Source organism: Balaenoptera borealis, assembly GCF_965194805.1.
Source record: "Balaenoptera borealis genome assembly, chromosome: 19".
NCBI classification, from domain to species: domain Eukaryota; kingdom Metazoa; phylum Chordata; class Mammalia; order Artiodactyla; family Balaenopteridae; genus Balaenoptera; species Balaenoptera borealis.
The window spans coordinates 1,751,683-1,768,445 of NC_138878.1; the positions used below are offsets into that span (position 1 = coordinate 1,751,683).

Here is a 16,763-nt window from a genome sequence, read left to right on the forward strand (position 1 = left end):
GGACATAAGTTTTCAAACCCTTTGAGTAAATCCCAAGGGGCCCAACTGCTAGCTCATACGATAAGAGGATGGTTAGTTTTGTAAGAAACTGCCCAACCGTCTTCCAAAGTGGCTGCACCACTTTGCATTCTGACCAGCAATGAATGAGAGTTCCTGTTTCCTCACGCCCTCGCCAGCGTTTGGTGTCGTCAGTTTCTGGATTTGGGCCATTCTAATAGGTGTGTAGTGGAATCGCATTGTTGTCTCATTGTTCCCTGATGACACAGGAAGTGGAGCATCTTTGCAGATGCTTGTTTGCCGTCTGTCTGTCTTTGGTGAGGGGTCTGTTCAGGTCTTTGGCCCATTTTTAAATCATGTTGTTTGTTTTCTTAGTGTTGAGTTTAAGGGTTCTTTGTATATTTTGGATAACAGTTCTTTATCCGGTGCGTCTTTTGCAAATATTTTCTCCTTCTATGACTTGTCTTCTCCTTTTCTTGACAATGTTTTTCACAGAGTAAAAGTTTTAAATTTTATTGGAGTCCTGTTTATCAATTATTTCTTTCATGGATCATGTCTTTGATGTTGTATCTAAAAAGTCATTGGCAAGCCAAAGGTCATCTAGGTTTTCTCCTATGTTGTCTTCTAGGAATTTTACGGTTTTGAATTTGCATTTAGGTCTGTGGTCCATTTTGAGTTAATTTTTTTTTTTTTAAAGCTACTGTTACCTACTTTATTTATTTATTTATTTATGGCTGTGTTGGGTCTTCATTTCTGTGCGAGGGCCCTCTTTAGTTGCGGCAAGCGGGGGCCACTCTTCATTGCGGTGCGCGGGCCTCTCACTGTCGCGGCCTCTCCCGTTGCGGAGCACAGGCTCCAGACGCGCAGGCTCAGTATTTGTGGCTCACGGGCCTAGTTGCTCTGCGGCATGTGGGATCTTCCCAGACCAGGGCTCGAACCCGTGTCCCCTGCATTGGCAGGCAGATTCTCAACCACTGCGCCACCAGGGAAGCCCCTTGAGTTAATTTTTATGACAGGTATAAGGTCTGTGTCTAGACTGACATTTTTTTTCATGTAGACATCCAGTTGTTCCATCACCATTTGAGCACTGCCTCTGCCACTTCCTAGCAAGGGGACTTAGTCATGTCACTGCTCTCAGCTTTGGTTACATCATCTGTAAGATGGAAACTAAGGTAGGACCCTTTGGAATACAGAAAAAAAAAATTAAATGAACTTAATAAAAGGAACTTACTGATTCACATAAGTGAAAAGTTTGGAAGTGGACTTCAGGGTATAGGAACAGGAATTGCTTGGCTGAAGCAGTGTCACTTTCTCTGCATGTGTCTGTGTCTGTCTCTTTCTGTCTCTGTCTCTCCCTCCCCACCCCTCCCAGCTCTGGGCTCAATTTTCTCTCCATTCTTGGGCAGGATCTCAAAAAGTGTTCCCAGCAACTGCAAATAGTGCATATGTGAGCAGTTTCATAATCCCCAGGGAGAGTCAGTGCTTCTCTCCCCGTAACCGCAGCAATTCCCAGGGCTAACACTGGCCAGCTCAGGTTCCCTGTGAACCACTTTCCCTCCAATTGGCCAAGCCTCAGGTACATGGTGGGGGAGGGGGGGGCGGTTGGCTGGTTGGGGAGAGGGAGTGTCCCAGGGAAAACTCAGGTGCCGTTACCAAAGGAGAGGGACCAGGCGTGGGGCAGACATCACAGCATTTGCCCCAACACAAGCCTCCCTGGGCTCTTGTGAGACCCAGAGGAGCATCGGAGCGTGAGCTGTGACGTTGACACTGGCGTCTGTCTAGCGGAGCAGAGGCTCTTTTCTCCCAGCAGCTGTTGAGTCACACTTCCCAGAAAAAGAGGCTGAGTGCGTCTCAGGGCAGGAGGAGGAACCGATTCCCTTGGGCTCCCAGGCAGCCCTGATTCATGGCTTTTCATTTGTCCCAGGACGCAGTGCAGTGAACCCAGGCAGGTGATGACCGTCAGGACAGCACTGCTGGTTTGACGTCCATGTAAAGACAAAATTTCAGCTACAAAGCATCCCCTCAGGCTCTTCAGATCGGGAATCAGCAGATCCATAAAATCAATAAAAGTGTATGCCGAAAATCATGGTATAAAAAATCCAGTGGAGGAGCCAAAGAAATTACTGTGAATAACACATGTAGAAACTTCCGTGCATTTTCAAGATTTTTGCCCAGTGTGAGTTTTTCTTTCTTTCTTTCTTTCCTTCTTTCCTCCTTTCTTTCTTTTTCTTTATTTTTTTTTTCTTACTAGAATAGAATTTTTTTATGAATAGCATATGTATCTTTTGGGATCTTAAAGTACTTTGGAGAGCATTTGGTTGCATTTAGGAGTGAATTTGAATTTCTATCATATAAGAATAAAGCACTGGGAGTTCCCTGGTGGTCCAGTGGTTAAGACTCCGCACTCCCACTGCAAGGGGCGTGGGTTCGATCGATCCCTGGTCTGGGGACTAAGATCCCACATGCTGTGTGGTGCAGCCAAAAAGAAAATAGAAAGAAAAAAAGAAGAATAAAGCATTATTTGAAAAGAGTAATGCCAAGAAATTTGAAGGGTCTTATAGAAAGGTGGGCTCCAAACTTTTTTGATCACACACTCATTTCAGCAAAAAGATTTTGAGTCTGCCCCTCCGACGCATGTGTATTTATGTATGAATTAGGTCCGTGTATCAGATACTAATGTACTGTGTACTCTATGAAACATGTGAAAAATAGAAATTATAAAAGGTGAGAGAGGAAATAAAAATAGAAATTCCAGTCTTTTCTTCCTGCCCTTTGATGGATGTGACTGGGGAGGCCTAGCAAGTCCAAAATCTGATGGGGTGGGTCAGCGAGCTGGGGACCCAGGAAAGTGGTTCGGGGCCCAAAGGCAGAATGCCTGCTTGCCCAGGGGGAATCAGTCTTTGTTCTGTTAAAGCTTTCAACTGATTGGACGAGGACCATGCATTACGGCAGGTAATCTACTTTACTCAAAGTCCACCGATTTCCGTGTTAATCACATCCAAAAAAAAGCACCTATCCTGAAACATCCAGAATAACGTTTGACCCAGTATCTGGGCACCACGGTGCAGCCAAGCTGACACAAAATTCACCTTCACAAATCCACATGAGGAACTTGCAGTTCCCGAAGAGAATTGCAGGTCATGTGAAGCTCACTAATTACTGAGTGTTGTATGGGCAAAAGGAGACAGTCAAAAATTAGAAGATATTGAGTTGGATGAAATGAGGCTCTGTGGCTCACAATATAAGGTGAGTGGGTGAGAGCAGGACGTAGCACAATCTCTTGGGCAAGCAGCAACGCATGCATTGGCAGCGTCCGTGCATTTCTCCTTCGACCCACAGACATCAAGCCCAGGAATTCCATGCAGAGATGTTCAGTGCAGTGTTATTTATAAGACAAAAAAAAGTCCATCTGTAGGGGGAGTGATTTGATAAATTATGGTATGTCTCTTAATGAAATACTGTGTTAAAAAAAAAAGCTATATACACTGATGGAGAAAATTATTCGTGACCATTATTGATAACCATATATATGTGTATTTTCTACAAGAAACTGCTATCAGCAGTTCACTCTAGGAAAGACAGAATTTTCACTTTTGAAGCCCTTGAAATGTTTTCCATAACACGCATGTATACGGCTTTTATATGGTTTTTTTTGTTTGTTTGTTTTTTAATTTTATTTATTTATTTTTGGCTGCGTTGCATCTTTGTTGCTGCGCACGGGCTTTCTCTAGTTGCTGCGAGCGGGGGCTACTCTTCCTTGTGGTGCGCGGGCTTCTCATTGCGGTGGCTTCTCTTGTTGCGGAGCACGGGCTCTAGGCACGTGGGCTTCAGTAGTTGTGGCACATGGGCTCAGTAGTTGTGGCTCACGGGCTCTAGAGTGCAGACTCAGTAGTTGTGGTGCACGGGCTTAGTTGCTCCGCAGCATGTGGGATCTTCCCAGACCAGGGCTCGAACCCGTGTACCCTGCGTTGGCAGGCAGATTCTTAACCACTGTGCCACCAGGGAAGCCCTTATATTTTTTTTAACGGCAGAGAGTTCAGCTCCTACTGTAACAGCAATTGAATTGATGTCTGAGCCAGCCATGAGGATGTCTGGGACGAGCTGGGTTGGTGGCACTTTCTAAGTGAAGCAGGGCCCTGCCATGTGGCTGCAGGGAGCAGGGAGACCCCAGACCCACAGAGACAGCCAGTGAGGTGGTCTACCTAAAGTAAGGAAGCTGAAGGCAGCAGGGCAGCCAGCCGACAGTGCTGAGGACACACCCCTAAGAGCCAAGGGGGTCCTTGGGGTGTCAGCTGATGGACTTGTGATGCCAGGACATTCTCCTTCAGGGCTCAGCCAGCACCTGCAACTTGGCGCTCTGCAGGGGGTAATGGAAGTGGTACCATCTAAGCGCTTTCTTTGCATCAGTTCATTACAACTGATAATGAACACGACAACATAACAGAGTACGTGCTAGTAGTTCCCTACTTTACAGATGAGGAAACCGAGGCAAAAGTCAGTGAATGAAAGAATGAATGAATGAATGAATGAAGCCACCCAAGGGCTGGTACATTTCTAAAATGACTCCATGGGAAGAAAAGCGTATATATTTCAGAGTTGGTTTTTGTGGCTTGCAACCCAGGCAATCAAACTCACAGGCCCATCAGAGAATTGGAAGGAAGTTGCAGACCAAACTGTGCGTCCGATCAATGGGATTCTCGGGCCCTCGAGAGCCCACAAGTAGGCTCAGTGTTCAGGACCCCTGTCCTGTGGGGTTTCCAGATCTAAGAATCCAGGATTCCAGGATCAATTATGCTACCCCTACTCCCTTGATGCTTATACTTTCAACCTCCCCGCCCCCAAATTTACACACCTTTCCATCCGAACACTGATGTCTCCATTTCACAGGTAGAAAGTCTCTGGGGGAATAAACTGCTGTATAGTCCAAAGCAAGTGTTTTGTTATCTGGCATCTGCAAATATTACAAGCTGTGTAGCTAAGGTGACCATCTAATTTATGGTCCAAATGTGGATATTTTGTGCACGAAAGGGGCACATTCATATTAATGCTGAGGCAGGCGGCAAAGCCTAGGAGTATCCCGGGCCAACCAGGACACCCTACTTTGGGCAGAACGAATTCCTATCAGATGGTGTCTGTTTTGTGGAGAGGTGACGGCTGCTTCCCAGGAGCCCTTGGCAGAAGAGCCACTTGCTCCCCTGTAGGTACACACAGTGTGGCTCCGTGCCTGGTCTTGAGTGCCCCAAGGCTGGAGGGCTGCGCAGCCCTGAGCCAGGGTCACGCCCAAGATCAGGGACTTTGCTCTGGTCTGTTTGCTCCTGTCTGCTCCCTGGCCTGGCAGCAAGCTCTCTGCAAGCTCCCCTCACTCCCTGGTACCCTCCCTCACTCTGCTGTTTACCAGGTCAAAGCACAGTGACCCGAGGGACTGGCCACAGTGAGGGCCCTTGTCCCAGTGCACCCACCCCTAAGCCAAACCCCATGTAATCCAAGAAGCCGGGTTGAAATTTAACCATCCGGGCTTTGGATGAGTTTTTACAGAAGAGGTGTGTCCACCCCACTCCTCGGTTGTCTAGATTGAAGTGAGGGCAGATAGTGGGGAAAACCTCCCTCTGGTTATTGGGTCCCCGGGGAACAGAAGCAAATGCTCAGGCTCCTGGGGTCAGGCAGGAGTCATCCGAAATCCTCAGGTCTCTCCGTCCTGGTCAAGCAGATGTGGGGGACCCTCCGCAGTCACCCACTGAGGCTGGAGCGATGGTGCTCTCAGGGTCCCTGTGTACAGAGAAAGAGGAATGATGCTTGTAAGTAGAGCCTCCAGTTTCCCCAGATGCAATTTGATGTTTGTCTCATTTTATGGTGTCTTTCAAAATGGGAGACGGTCTGGAGCCAGACAGCTTGGCTTCAGATTTCCACATTGTCTTTCCCATGGGAGACGTGGGCCAGTCCTTAACCTCAGATTCACAGGGCCATCAGGAAGGCGAGATGCTCGGAGCAAGGCAGGTAGCAAGGGCCCCCCCAGGACGAGCTGTTATTACAGCCCCCATGGAACAAGCCATGCTGCCAGTCATTAGGGCTCCAAACACCAGCAGAGAGCATCTCAGCAAACATGGTAACTAGGTCGGCAGCCAGCTCCGTCCAGAGACTGCCCTGTGTCAGCCTTGTCCCGGTGGTGGTGTCCTTTGTGCTCTGTGCCCTTGGACTCATCCCGCCCTCTCTCTGGGCCTCAGATTCTTCCTCTGTCAGATACAGGGGCTGCATGGACAGCTAAGTTCACCTCTGACGTCAGTATTCCACACTTGCCAGGTTTCGGTGGTTGGAAGAGCCTGGGCTTCGGAGCCAGTCTCCAGGGGGGTGTGCACTGGTGACTTTTGTCAGAGGTGAGAGCTGGTGGGTTGCTTCACTTCCCCAAGCCTCAGTCTCCTCGTCTGTAAAATGGGGTGATGAAATGCCACACAGGGGCACCTGAAGATGAAACGACGTGAGCACAAAGCCTGGCACACACCGGGCTCTCGGCAAACACTCTTATCTCTTCCCAATTAATCCGTTGGTCCACACCTGAGGCTGATGCCAAAATCCCCGTCTTTCCGCTGTTCTAAGCCTCTCATTTCATGCTCCTACCAGCGCTGTGTGATAAGTACCATTGTGATCCGCCTTTTACAGGTGATGTAACTGAGGCTCAGAGAGGTTAAGAAACTTGCCGAGGGGCACACAGCCACAGAGTGGTGGGGCCAGGACTCCGGTCCACATGGCCTGATGCTCTTCATGGTCACGGAGTTTAAAGGAGGGGACAGGTGCTGAGAGACAGTTGTGAAGACGTCCACAGTTAAGTGAAGAAAACCGAGGTGAAGACCCACGTTGTACTGAGCAGTACTTTTGCTTTTTTTTGAAAACTCTGCGTATGTTTCTGTGAGCTTGGAGGAAAGCGCCAGAAGGCTGTGCTCTAAACCAGCCAGAGGCAGCTGCCTCTGGGAATCGGGGTGCGCGGGTCTTTCTACATGAGTGCAGACCCTTCTCTATGGTTTGAAACTTGCAAGGGGTCTGGGTGGGGCCTGAGGTTCTGCATTTCTAGCAGGCCCCCGGGGGGCTGCTGGTCCGCGGACCCCACCTTGAGTGCTGGGTAACTGGAAGATCGGGGGTTGGGAGCGACAAGGCTTCTATTCCAGACCCTTCCAGGCAGGGTCTGCTGTGGATCCTGGGGCTTTGGTTTCCTCCTCTCCGAGACCTGTAGCAGCCCCCCAGTCCACAGTCCTCCACCGCCTGCCTCGCCGGGGCTGGGCTGGACCCCCAGGCATGACTCCCTGTGACCATGCTGTGACAATGACCACAGATCAGAACCAGCTCGGCGCAGCGCAAGGCCAAAGCCAGCTGAGCTGCGTTCCCGGCGGGAAGGAATCGGTTCCTGGGCGTGGTCCGCGGAGGAGGTGACGCGAGGGCCCCGCCCACCGGGGGCGGCGTTAAGAGGCGGAGGGTCTGGTGGCCCCAGGCTCCACGCTGGGCCAGGTTCCCCAGTGCTGGCTCCTCTGGGACCGCGTTTGCAGGTTTCTGCCTCCCCCTCTGAGGCTGCAACGGCGCCCACGCACCATCAGGGTCTCCTCTTCCCTCTCTCTGCCCCCAGTGCACGCCTTCTGGAAGGGCCCGGCCTCCGTGCCAGGGGGCGCCCGGCAGTCCCCCATCAACATCCGCTGGAAGGACAGCGTCTACGACCCCCGGCTGAAGCCCCTCAGGGTCTCCTACGACTCGGCCGCCTGCCTCTACGTCTGGAACACCGGCTACCTCTTCCAGGTGGAATTCGACGACTCCGCCGAGGGGTCAGGTGAGCCTGAGCTGGGGTCGGGGCCCTTTCCTCCTGTCACTCCCGAGAGTGGGTCACGGGGTCAGCAGAGAAGCGGACGAGGCACGGAGAACGGCCGAGGCTGGCGGTGGGGACGGGCAGAGTGATGTTCACCTTAAAGCTGGTGATGCCGACCAGCTACGTCACACGTCACTGGGGACAAAACTCTGAACGGTGAGGGCCTCCCTGGGGGGTTACATTCCAGGGACTGGAAGGCAGAAACAGTGAGCTAAGAAAACGTACACTGCACTCAGAGGGGAAAAGCAGAGTGGGGTAGAGGAGAGAGTCTCCGAGGTGAGGAGGCCTGGAAGGAACGGAGGAAGGATGGTGGCCGGGCGTCCGGAGCCCGGGAGCCTCGCTGGTGCTCGCTCAGAGTGAGACGGGGCAGTGACCTGGCTGATGTCCAGCTGCTACAGGAGGAGGAGGGGAGGGGAAAGTGGGGAGTAGGGACGAGCAGGAGGCTGTCTGGGGGTGTTGCCAGTGGTGGAGGGCTGCAGGGCAGGTGGGCAGGGAGGCGGGTCCCAGCGTCCTGCCAAGGGCTGTACACGCACCATCTCATTAAAGCCTCACTGGTGGGAACCCTCACCAGTGCTGGGTGGATACTCTACAGGTTTGGGAAGTTTCCTTCCACTTCTATTTTACGTGTGGGGGCTGGCTGCCGGATTCCATCTGGTGTTTTTTCAACTTTTTCTGTTCTGCCTCTGAGAGTCGGGAATTTGCAATGGGCGGAGGGTGCCTGCGTGACCAGCCCCCACTGAGAAGCTTGGGCACCGAGTCTCCTATGGGCAACCCTGGTGGGCTGCACTCCACACGTGTTGTCACAGCTCGTTGCTGGATTTCAGGGCGTCCCTTGTGACGCCACCAGAGAGGACTCTGGAAACCTGGTCTCCTCCAGACACTACCTCTGCCTCTGCTGACGTTGCTTGCATCCTTTCGCCGTGATAGGTCTTGGCTGTGCGTGTGACTATACGCCGAGTCCTGGGAGGTCTTGGCCGTGCGTGTGACTATACGCCGAGTCCTGGGAGGTCTTGGCCGTGCGTGTGACTATACGCCGAGTCCTGGGAGGTCTTGGCCGTGCGTGTGACTATACGCCGAGTCCTGGGAGGTCTTGGCCGTGCGTGTGACTATACGCCGAGTCCTGGGAGGTCTTGGCCGTGCGTGTGACTATACGCCGAGTCCTGGGAGGTCTTGGCCGTGCGTGTGACTATACGCCGAGTCCTGGGAGGTCTTGGCCGTGCGTGTGACTATACGCCGAGTCCTGGGAGGTGTCCTAGGGAACCACAGAACCTGGGGACGCCAGACACAGCCCCCAAGCCCAGGTCCTCTCCAGGCCGGCCCTCGGTCCACTTCCTCCCATACGTGCAGTCGTCTCGTTCACTAACCCATCGCCCCAGTGAGGATGTAAACTGCACGAGGGCGGGATCACTCCTACTGGACGCCGCAGGTGCTCGGTAAACTGGTGGATGAATAATGAATGTAAAGTTAAAGGTATAAAGGAGTCAGGCAGAGGGACTGGACAGCAACTGAGGCCCAGCCTGACCCGCCCCAACTCTGATGGACCAATGGCTGCAGCACGGCATGAGAGCCCTTTTTCCCTGTGCCAGGCCCTGTGAGGTGCTTCACGCACACCGTGGCTCAGAGTTTCCAGGGGTCTCTTTCCTCATCTCACAGGTGAGAAGGAGCCCGTGTTTCCTGAGCACAGCCTACATGCCTGGAATGGCTCTCACAGTATCCGTCAGGGTTGCTTCTCATGTAGGGCTTGCCAAAGGCAAGTGGATAGGGACCCCACCTCTGGCCGACGCAAACCAAAGCACCTTCTTGGAAGTATAAGATTACCTCAAAGAAGAGAAGGGAAAGTTGGATGTTAACCAGATCTTTTTTTTTTTTTTTTAAGATTTATTTATTTATTTATTTATTTATTTATTTATTTATTTTTGGCTGCGTCGGGTCTAAGTTGTGGCACGTGGGATCGTTTGGCGCGCGGGCTTCTCTCTAGTTGGGGCGTGCGGGTTTTTCTCTCTGTAGTTGTGGCGTGCAGGCTCCAGGGCGTTTGGGCTCTGTGGTTTGCAGCATGTGGGCTGTAGCTGAGGCTCCTGAGCTCAGTAGTTGTGGCGCGTGGGCTTAGTTGCCCCTCAACATGTGGGATCTTAGTTCCCTGACCAGGGATCAAACCCACGTCCCCTGCATTGTAAGGTGGACTCTTTACCACTGGGCCATCAGGGAAGCCCCTAACCACATCTTTAAAAGCACAGGGACCAGGCCAGCTCAGGGATCTGGGGAGCAGAGGTTTATGCATTTATTTACTTAGCGTGCCAACTTTTTTTCTGCCTTTGTTGGTCTGTTCCAAGCCCAAATTCCCAAGGAGCGACTAAAATTGTCCTTTCAGGTTTAATACGGTTTGTATTAATTTTTTTTAAATTTTACGCAGCAATTTTGAAAGATTGAATAAAGAATAATAGTTCCTGAACTTTTAATTGGTTGGCTAATAGTTGTGTGAATATACTAGTCATTTTGAGAAAAACAGATTTGGACGTAGATGAGTTCCTATCGAATCTATACTCTTCCTATATAATTTTTATGTGTAGTCATGGGTCTTACAGACATTGTTACCGAATGCAAGTTCATGTGCCCGACGGACAATGAGGCCAAACGGTACCAAAATGTCGGAGTTTGGAGCAGAAAAAGGTTTATTGCAGGGCCAGGCAAGGAGACAGGTGGCTCGTGCCCCTCAAAAAACCCCAAACTCCCTGAAGAGTTTCAGCACAGCATGTTTAAAGGTCAGGTAAGGGAGGGGCGTCCCAGGGGATGTGATCAGCTTGTGCACAATTTTCTGATTGGTTGATGGCTCCGGGAGGTCCCGGGCCTATGTGCTCAGGATCATCAGTTAGTTAATTTCTTCCTCATTTAGTGGTGGTTTTTAGCATCTGAAAAACTCAGGAAATATGCATGAGATACTATTATCTGGGTACTTCAGAGAGGAGGTATAGCAGAGGATCTAGGGGAGGGGTCTGTCCCGGGAAGGCCCCATAGGGTCCTTCTCGGTTACAGTATCTCTATAACAAGTTCGTTTTCCTTTAAGTCATAAAATGTGAAAAACTTCGAAGGTTACTTTGGACTTTTGTATGTGTATGGTTAAGATACGTTTGACAAACGAATTCAGAGCCCCAGGGGAAGAGGACTGGTGGCTGAGCTTGGAGTCACCCTGCCCTTCGTCGGCGGAACACCCAGCACCCTGACCAAGATCCTCACCAAGATCACACGCCCAGGGACGTGTTGGTCCAGGGGAAATCGTGGCGCCGTTTCTAGAAGGGGGAAGGTATGCTGGACAGACAGACATGCAAACACCCCCTTTCAAAAGAGCCCCTGGCTGGATGAACAACAGCACGGCACAGACAGATGCCGCTCTGGAGGGTATGAGCAGCCTCATTCTTTTCTTTTTTTTTAAAGATTTATTTTATTATTTATTTATTTATTTATTTTTGCCTGCGTCGGGTCTTAGTTGTGGCACGTGGGCTCTTTCGTTGCGGCGCGTGGGCTTCTCTCTAGTGGTGACGTGTGGGTTTTCTCTTCTCTAGTTGAGGTGCGTAGGCTCCAGGGAACGTGGGCTCTGTAGTTTGCGGCACACAGGCTCTCTAGTTGAGGCGCTCGGGCTCAGTAGTTGAGGCGAGTGGGCTTGGTTGCCCCAAGGCATGTGGGATCTTAGTTCCCTGACCAGGGATTGAACCCGCGTCCCCTGCATTGGAAGGCAGATGCTTTACCACTGGACACCAGGGAAGTCCCCATCCTCATTCTATGTAAGGAGGAACGGAGGCTGCAGGTGGGGCGGGGGGAGTGACGGTGGGGGGTGGGCAGAGGGAGGTCTGGTTCAGGCCCAACTCCTGCTGATTCTAAAGCCCACGTCGCATCACTGCGTCAACCGTGTACTGACACGTCCAGGCACAGCTGGGTCAGAATCCTCCCTCTTGCGGCTCTGCCTCCTTCTGGGGGGATTTGTTCCAGGCGGGGGCTTCCCAAATGGGGCGACAAGGGCGGGCTGCAGCATGGGCCCACTTCCCAGTAGGGCGGCACTAAGGGCAGTGCCTCTGTCCCCACGATCGCCGCATTGGCCCCAGGCTGATGGTCGTTGCCCAGCTTCGGTCACTCGTGTGGGGTGAGGCCATCACAGTGACTGTGAGGGATGAGCCCGCCTGGAGCAGGAGAGGACCGAGAGGGGAGGACCCCAGGGCTACGGTCCCCAGAAGAGAGGCACACTCCCCATGCTCTCCTGGGAGCTCCCACCTGGCGGTTGAACCTGAGCTGACCCCGGCATCCCCCCATCCCGGTCGTTTTCAAATTCAAGGCCTTTGCGCCCTGTTGCAGCCAGGCCTCTGTGCTGACCAGGTCCTGACCCCCGCTGTTTGGCTCCTCCAGCACGTTCTCAGTCGGGTTCCAAGGGCCCCTCCCCGCCCTGCCACAGACCCGACGAATTCTCTGGGTGTCTCTCCCTGGCCATATAAATTATTTGGATAATCCCCCTGCGGCTCACGTCCACTCAGGCCAATCTGGTTTTACTTTACTTGTCATTTTCTGCAAAGCCCAGTTTCCTTTCTTTCTCTCCTGCTCAGTTTCACATGCTCCGCCCCCACCCACGCCCATCTCCAGCCTCTAGCCACCTCTGTTCAGATTCTCTGTCTTCTTTGTTCACCTCCAATGGAAATTGGAAGGTGCCGGGAGCAAAGGAAATGGAAAATGCAGCTGAAAGACAGGAAGAACTAAGAAAAAGTTTTGCAGTAAGAAAATGAGACTCATGAGACACTCCCAAAATTTTTTTTTTTTAAATTCTTCGACAGAAACGGAAAGCCTCGGCAGCAGGAGGGGAAGTGAGTGGAGAAGGTGCACGGTGCAGAAGTAACTTTGCACAGTATGTGATCACTTTGGTCAGGTCACACCAATAGGTGCGCGCAGGAACGCCGAGCAAACCAGATCCGGGGGCTGAGGACATTAGGGTTCCAGCGGGTGAGGGATAGGAGAGCTCAGAGGTCAAGGCCGGTCAGCAAGAACGATGATGAATAACAGAGGTGAAGGCAGCGGCTCTTTCCAAGGAATGTGAGACTGAAGGCCAGGGAAGGAAGGGCTGGCAGAGGGGACGAAGCAAGAAGGAACATAGCGCCGGCTCCAAGCGGACCCCGTGGTCACACCCCGCAAACCCCTCACAGGCGAGGCCCCCTTGTTCCAGCGCCCGAGCGATCCTTTTCCTAAGGAGTGACAATGCCGCTTCCACCCGATGGGCAGTGTAGGTGCAGAAAGTGGGGTGGAAGGTCAAGGGCCAAAGGCCACAGATAGATGCCGCTGCTCCTTTTCGCTGAACCAGGTCCTAGGTTACCACTAGCAGTGATATCGTTACTGCTGCCAGGTGCTATTGAGTGCCCGTTACGTGACAAACCAATGTGCAAATCAGGGTACACTTTTGAAGGCATTTCATTCTCACAGTAACCCCAAGAGACGGGTAAATATGCCCATACATGGGAAGAGGACATCCGTGTCCAACATTCAAATCAGGGCTGTTTCCAAATCCCACTCCCTCCCCGCCATCCACAGAAAAGAAAAGAAGCCGGGAGTCCGTGTCTTGCTGGCACTTAGGGCCTGAGTCCCAGGAGCTCAGATGCCCAGCTGTTGCTCCTCCCGCCCACTTAGCCGCGTGGCCTGAGTGAGCCGCCTTCCCTGCTAGACCCTCCTCCTCTGGGGGCAGCTCATCTTCCTCCTGAAGGGCTCAGGGGGCGGGGAGGACGGCATGGTGGTCAGGGCCCAGCTCTGCAGCAGAAGGAGCTTATCAGCCAGGTAGTATAAGCTCGTTCCCTAACCTCTCTGACCCTCAGTCTCCTCCTCTGTCCACTGAGGTCGGACACCCGCCCGGAGGGAGGATTAGAAGAGGCCCGTGGGAAGCACTAACCTCCGAGCCAGGAGAAGTGAGCGTTTCACCCGTGATAGCTTAGCTTCACCTGCTGGGGCTCCGCCCAAATAAGACCAGAACAAGGCACAGCTGTGCCCCTCTCGGGCCTCCCACTGGAGGGAACAGAGCGCCGGCCAGGCCCGGCCCAGCTGCCTCTGACTACGGAGGACTCTGTGGTTGGTGACCGCATCCATCGGCCGAAGGAGGAAACATGGAAACTCCAAGCCTGGAGCTGTGAGCAGCCTTCCCGAAGGGTCACTCACTCTCAAGGACCCAAGTGGGCACAGAGGTCACGGGCCTGCTAAGGCTCCTTCCAACACCAAAGTGGATTTTAAGCCGTTTGTAAAGGGGGGCCAATAATGGCCTTTCATCCTCTAAATGACGACTAATAAGGATGCCCAGCGCCACCGGGGCAGGGTCCTGAGCCTGAGCTTCACGGAGTCGGCAGCGGGTGTACACAGCAGGGCCCGGTGAGCGGCCTTTGCTCCTGGAGTGAACGCGTAACTGCAGGTCAGTACGATTTTAAAGTTCACAGACTTCACGTCCATCAGTTGGGGAATCTTCACCCAAGAAAACTGACTCCAGCACGAAAGCCAAAAGGGAGACGCCGGAAGAGTTTGGGGGTCCCTGCTGGAAAGGCAGGCTGGAGATGGGGCCGGGAGGTGGGTCGTGAATGTGGCAGCAGAACTGCTTTGCCATCTCCCAGGACCCTGCATCATCCCACGCAGGGCCCAGGGCCAAGGGTACTCTTCCCCCACGGGTCAGGCGGGGGGCCTGCAGTGGGCGTGAGCTGGTGCCTCCCAGACAATGCAAGGGGGTGGCGGGGGGGGGGTGCATTCCGGGAGGGAGTCCTATGCTGTCAGGAAGGTGACTGTGGCCACTCGGTCCACATTTGTTTCCTGGGACAGTTATTTTTCACTGCAAATTCGTTCACTGGCATTCTGGTTCCTAAAACTGTATACTTTCCATCTTCATTCCTTGTATATCCGCTGTTTCTTCCCTCAGGTTCTGGGCGTGGGTATTTTGGGGGGCAGAGGTGTGATTTTGGAGGTTGGGTGGAGTGGTTCCCCTCACCCAATCTGTGGAAATGATAATCCCCACCCAGGAAAACACTCCTCCCCCGACGTCCCGTGAATCCATGTCAGTCCCTCCCAACCGCACACACCAGCCAGGCCAAGGTCACCAGTGCATCCCTTCCGTCTCTTCCTCCTCCCCCACTGCTCTCCCCGCCCCCCATCTTTCCCTCTTCCCTTCTTTGTTCCCAGGGCCCCCAGCCCCACTCCCATCGCACCTTCCCTCCCCCGGCCTGGCCTCGATTGCTGCTACCTTAGGGACACAGGGTCCTCGTGACTAGCCCGGCAGCCTCCCTCTCCTCCTCCCTCTCTGCATCTCCCTAAACCACCAGCTCCTCTGCCTCGGAAAGGGGGCTCCCAGTCTTGTGGGGCAAGCCTGAGGCCCGTCTGGTGGCAACACACCCCTACCACTCCTGGGGGCTCATCAGCGTCGTGGGCAGCTGTCTGAAGAAACACCCCACTTACCGGCATCGGTTGGGAGGTGGAAGGTGGACACTTGTAGGACCGTGTGACATCCCTACCCGCTGTCACACCCAGTGTGGTGACCCCGTTCTCCCTCCGTCCATTGCCAGGAGTGCCCCTCACCACTGCTTCCGCAAAACCACCCAGGAATTAGCCGTTCCTGCTCCATGCAAGGAGCTAGGCTTGTAAATCTGCAATACAGCCGCGCAGTAAGCACTCGCTGTGCCTGGTGGCGCGTTAGGTCCCAGGACCTCCCCAGACACAGTCTCTGCTCGCAAGGAGATCTCAAGTCAGGAAATGCGGGAAAAGGTGCGTTGAAGGATAAACTACGTCAAGGACGGGGATGCAAGTGTCGCCCCCAGACCCCACCTCTCTAGGCAGACATCCATTTCTAAAGACTGGAACATTCAAAGTCTGCTGACGAAGGCTCCCCTACGTGGCCACTGCCGGCACCTACCCCTTTGCCCTCCGACCCGTCTCCCTGCCGACCTTACGCTCCCGCCACTGGGAGCCTTCGCAGGTCCAACACAGTGGCCCGCTCTGTCCCTCCAGCCCTCTCTGCCTGTTGTCCCTTCCCGCCTACAGCCGGCCCTCCTCTTCGCTCTTACGGCTCAGCTGAACCCCGACTTCCTCGGGGAGGCCCTCTCTGATGCCCCGCACCCCTCAGATCCCCCTAGAGCACCCTGTCCTTGCCCACATGTCCACGACTCACTGCCTGCCTGCCCCTGGGCAGTCCATACTCCAGGAGGGGCAGGGCTGCCCTCTGTCACCCCCTCCACGTCCAACACTTAAGCCGAGGCTGTGGCACATTGTACGAACTCAAGTGAATATTTGTTGAATGAATGCATGATTTTTCCTTTTTACGCTTTGTGGCTGGCCGAGCCCCTTCTAAAGGACACTCTCTTAAGATACATTTATCCCTCAAAGTCTTTACGTGCAGGTCCTATCTTGGGAGTAATAGTGGCTATTTCCGGTGACTGCAGATCTCTGCTTGGATGATGAGATGGTGATCGTGATGTAATAACCACCAGAATACGGTCATAATAACAGAAGGTTTTACCGCTGGTTGAGCTCCTCCGGGGTGCCAGGGGCTGTGCTAGGGAGGGTTCGGTAAGCGCTACTGTATCTGATGCTCGCCACGTTCTGACGGGGGTGGGGGCGTCATTATCATTTTACAGACGTCAGGTCTGAGGTCCAGAGAGATAGGACCACTGTGTGGGACCCGCTGCCTGAAACCAGGGGCTGTGCTCACGTTTGCCTGGCTTCAAACCCAGAGCCGATGTGTGGTGGTCCCAGAGGTTAGGTCCCCAAGAGCGATCTCACCTCCCTCATTTCTGGATTTTGGGGTACTGGGGGCGGGGTCGTGCCCCTCAGGCACCACCAGTGCGCTGGCCGCCAGCTGTGGCTCCCACTTTCCTGGAGAGAATGGCAAAGACCTCCCTAATCCAGAGAACGCACGGAGAGCCTTTGCCCTTGT

The 16,763-nt window shown here is 53.3% G+C and overlaps 1 protein-coding gene across 8 annotated transcripts in view; it reads left to right on the top strand.

Annotated features, from left to right (window-relative positions):
* Positions 1-16,763, top strand: part of CA5A (carbonic anhydrase 5A) — a 40,675-nt gene that overhangs the window by 4,237 nt on the left and 19,675 nt on the right. For 6 of the 8 annotated variants that reach the window (XR_014237746.1, XM_082368727.1, XM_082368731.1 and 3 more), the window contains exons 1-2: positions 3,467-5,792; positions 7,607-7,804. Coding sequence is in view for 7 of the 8 variants with exons in the window: in XM_082368727.1 (XP_082224853.1) it covers positions 5,636-5,792; positions 7,607-7,804 (355 nt within the window). In the remaining variant the exon portion in view is untranslated. Of the gene's footprint in view, positions 1-3,466; positions 5,793-7,606; positions 7,805-16,763 lie in introns of those variants that run through there. The other 2 variants (XM_082368729.1, XM_082368730.1) reach the window with 1 other exon arrangement.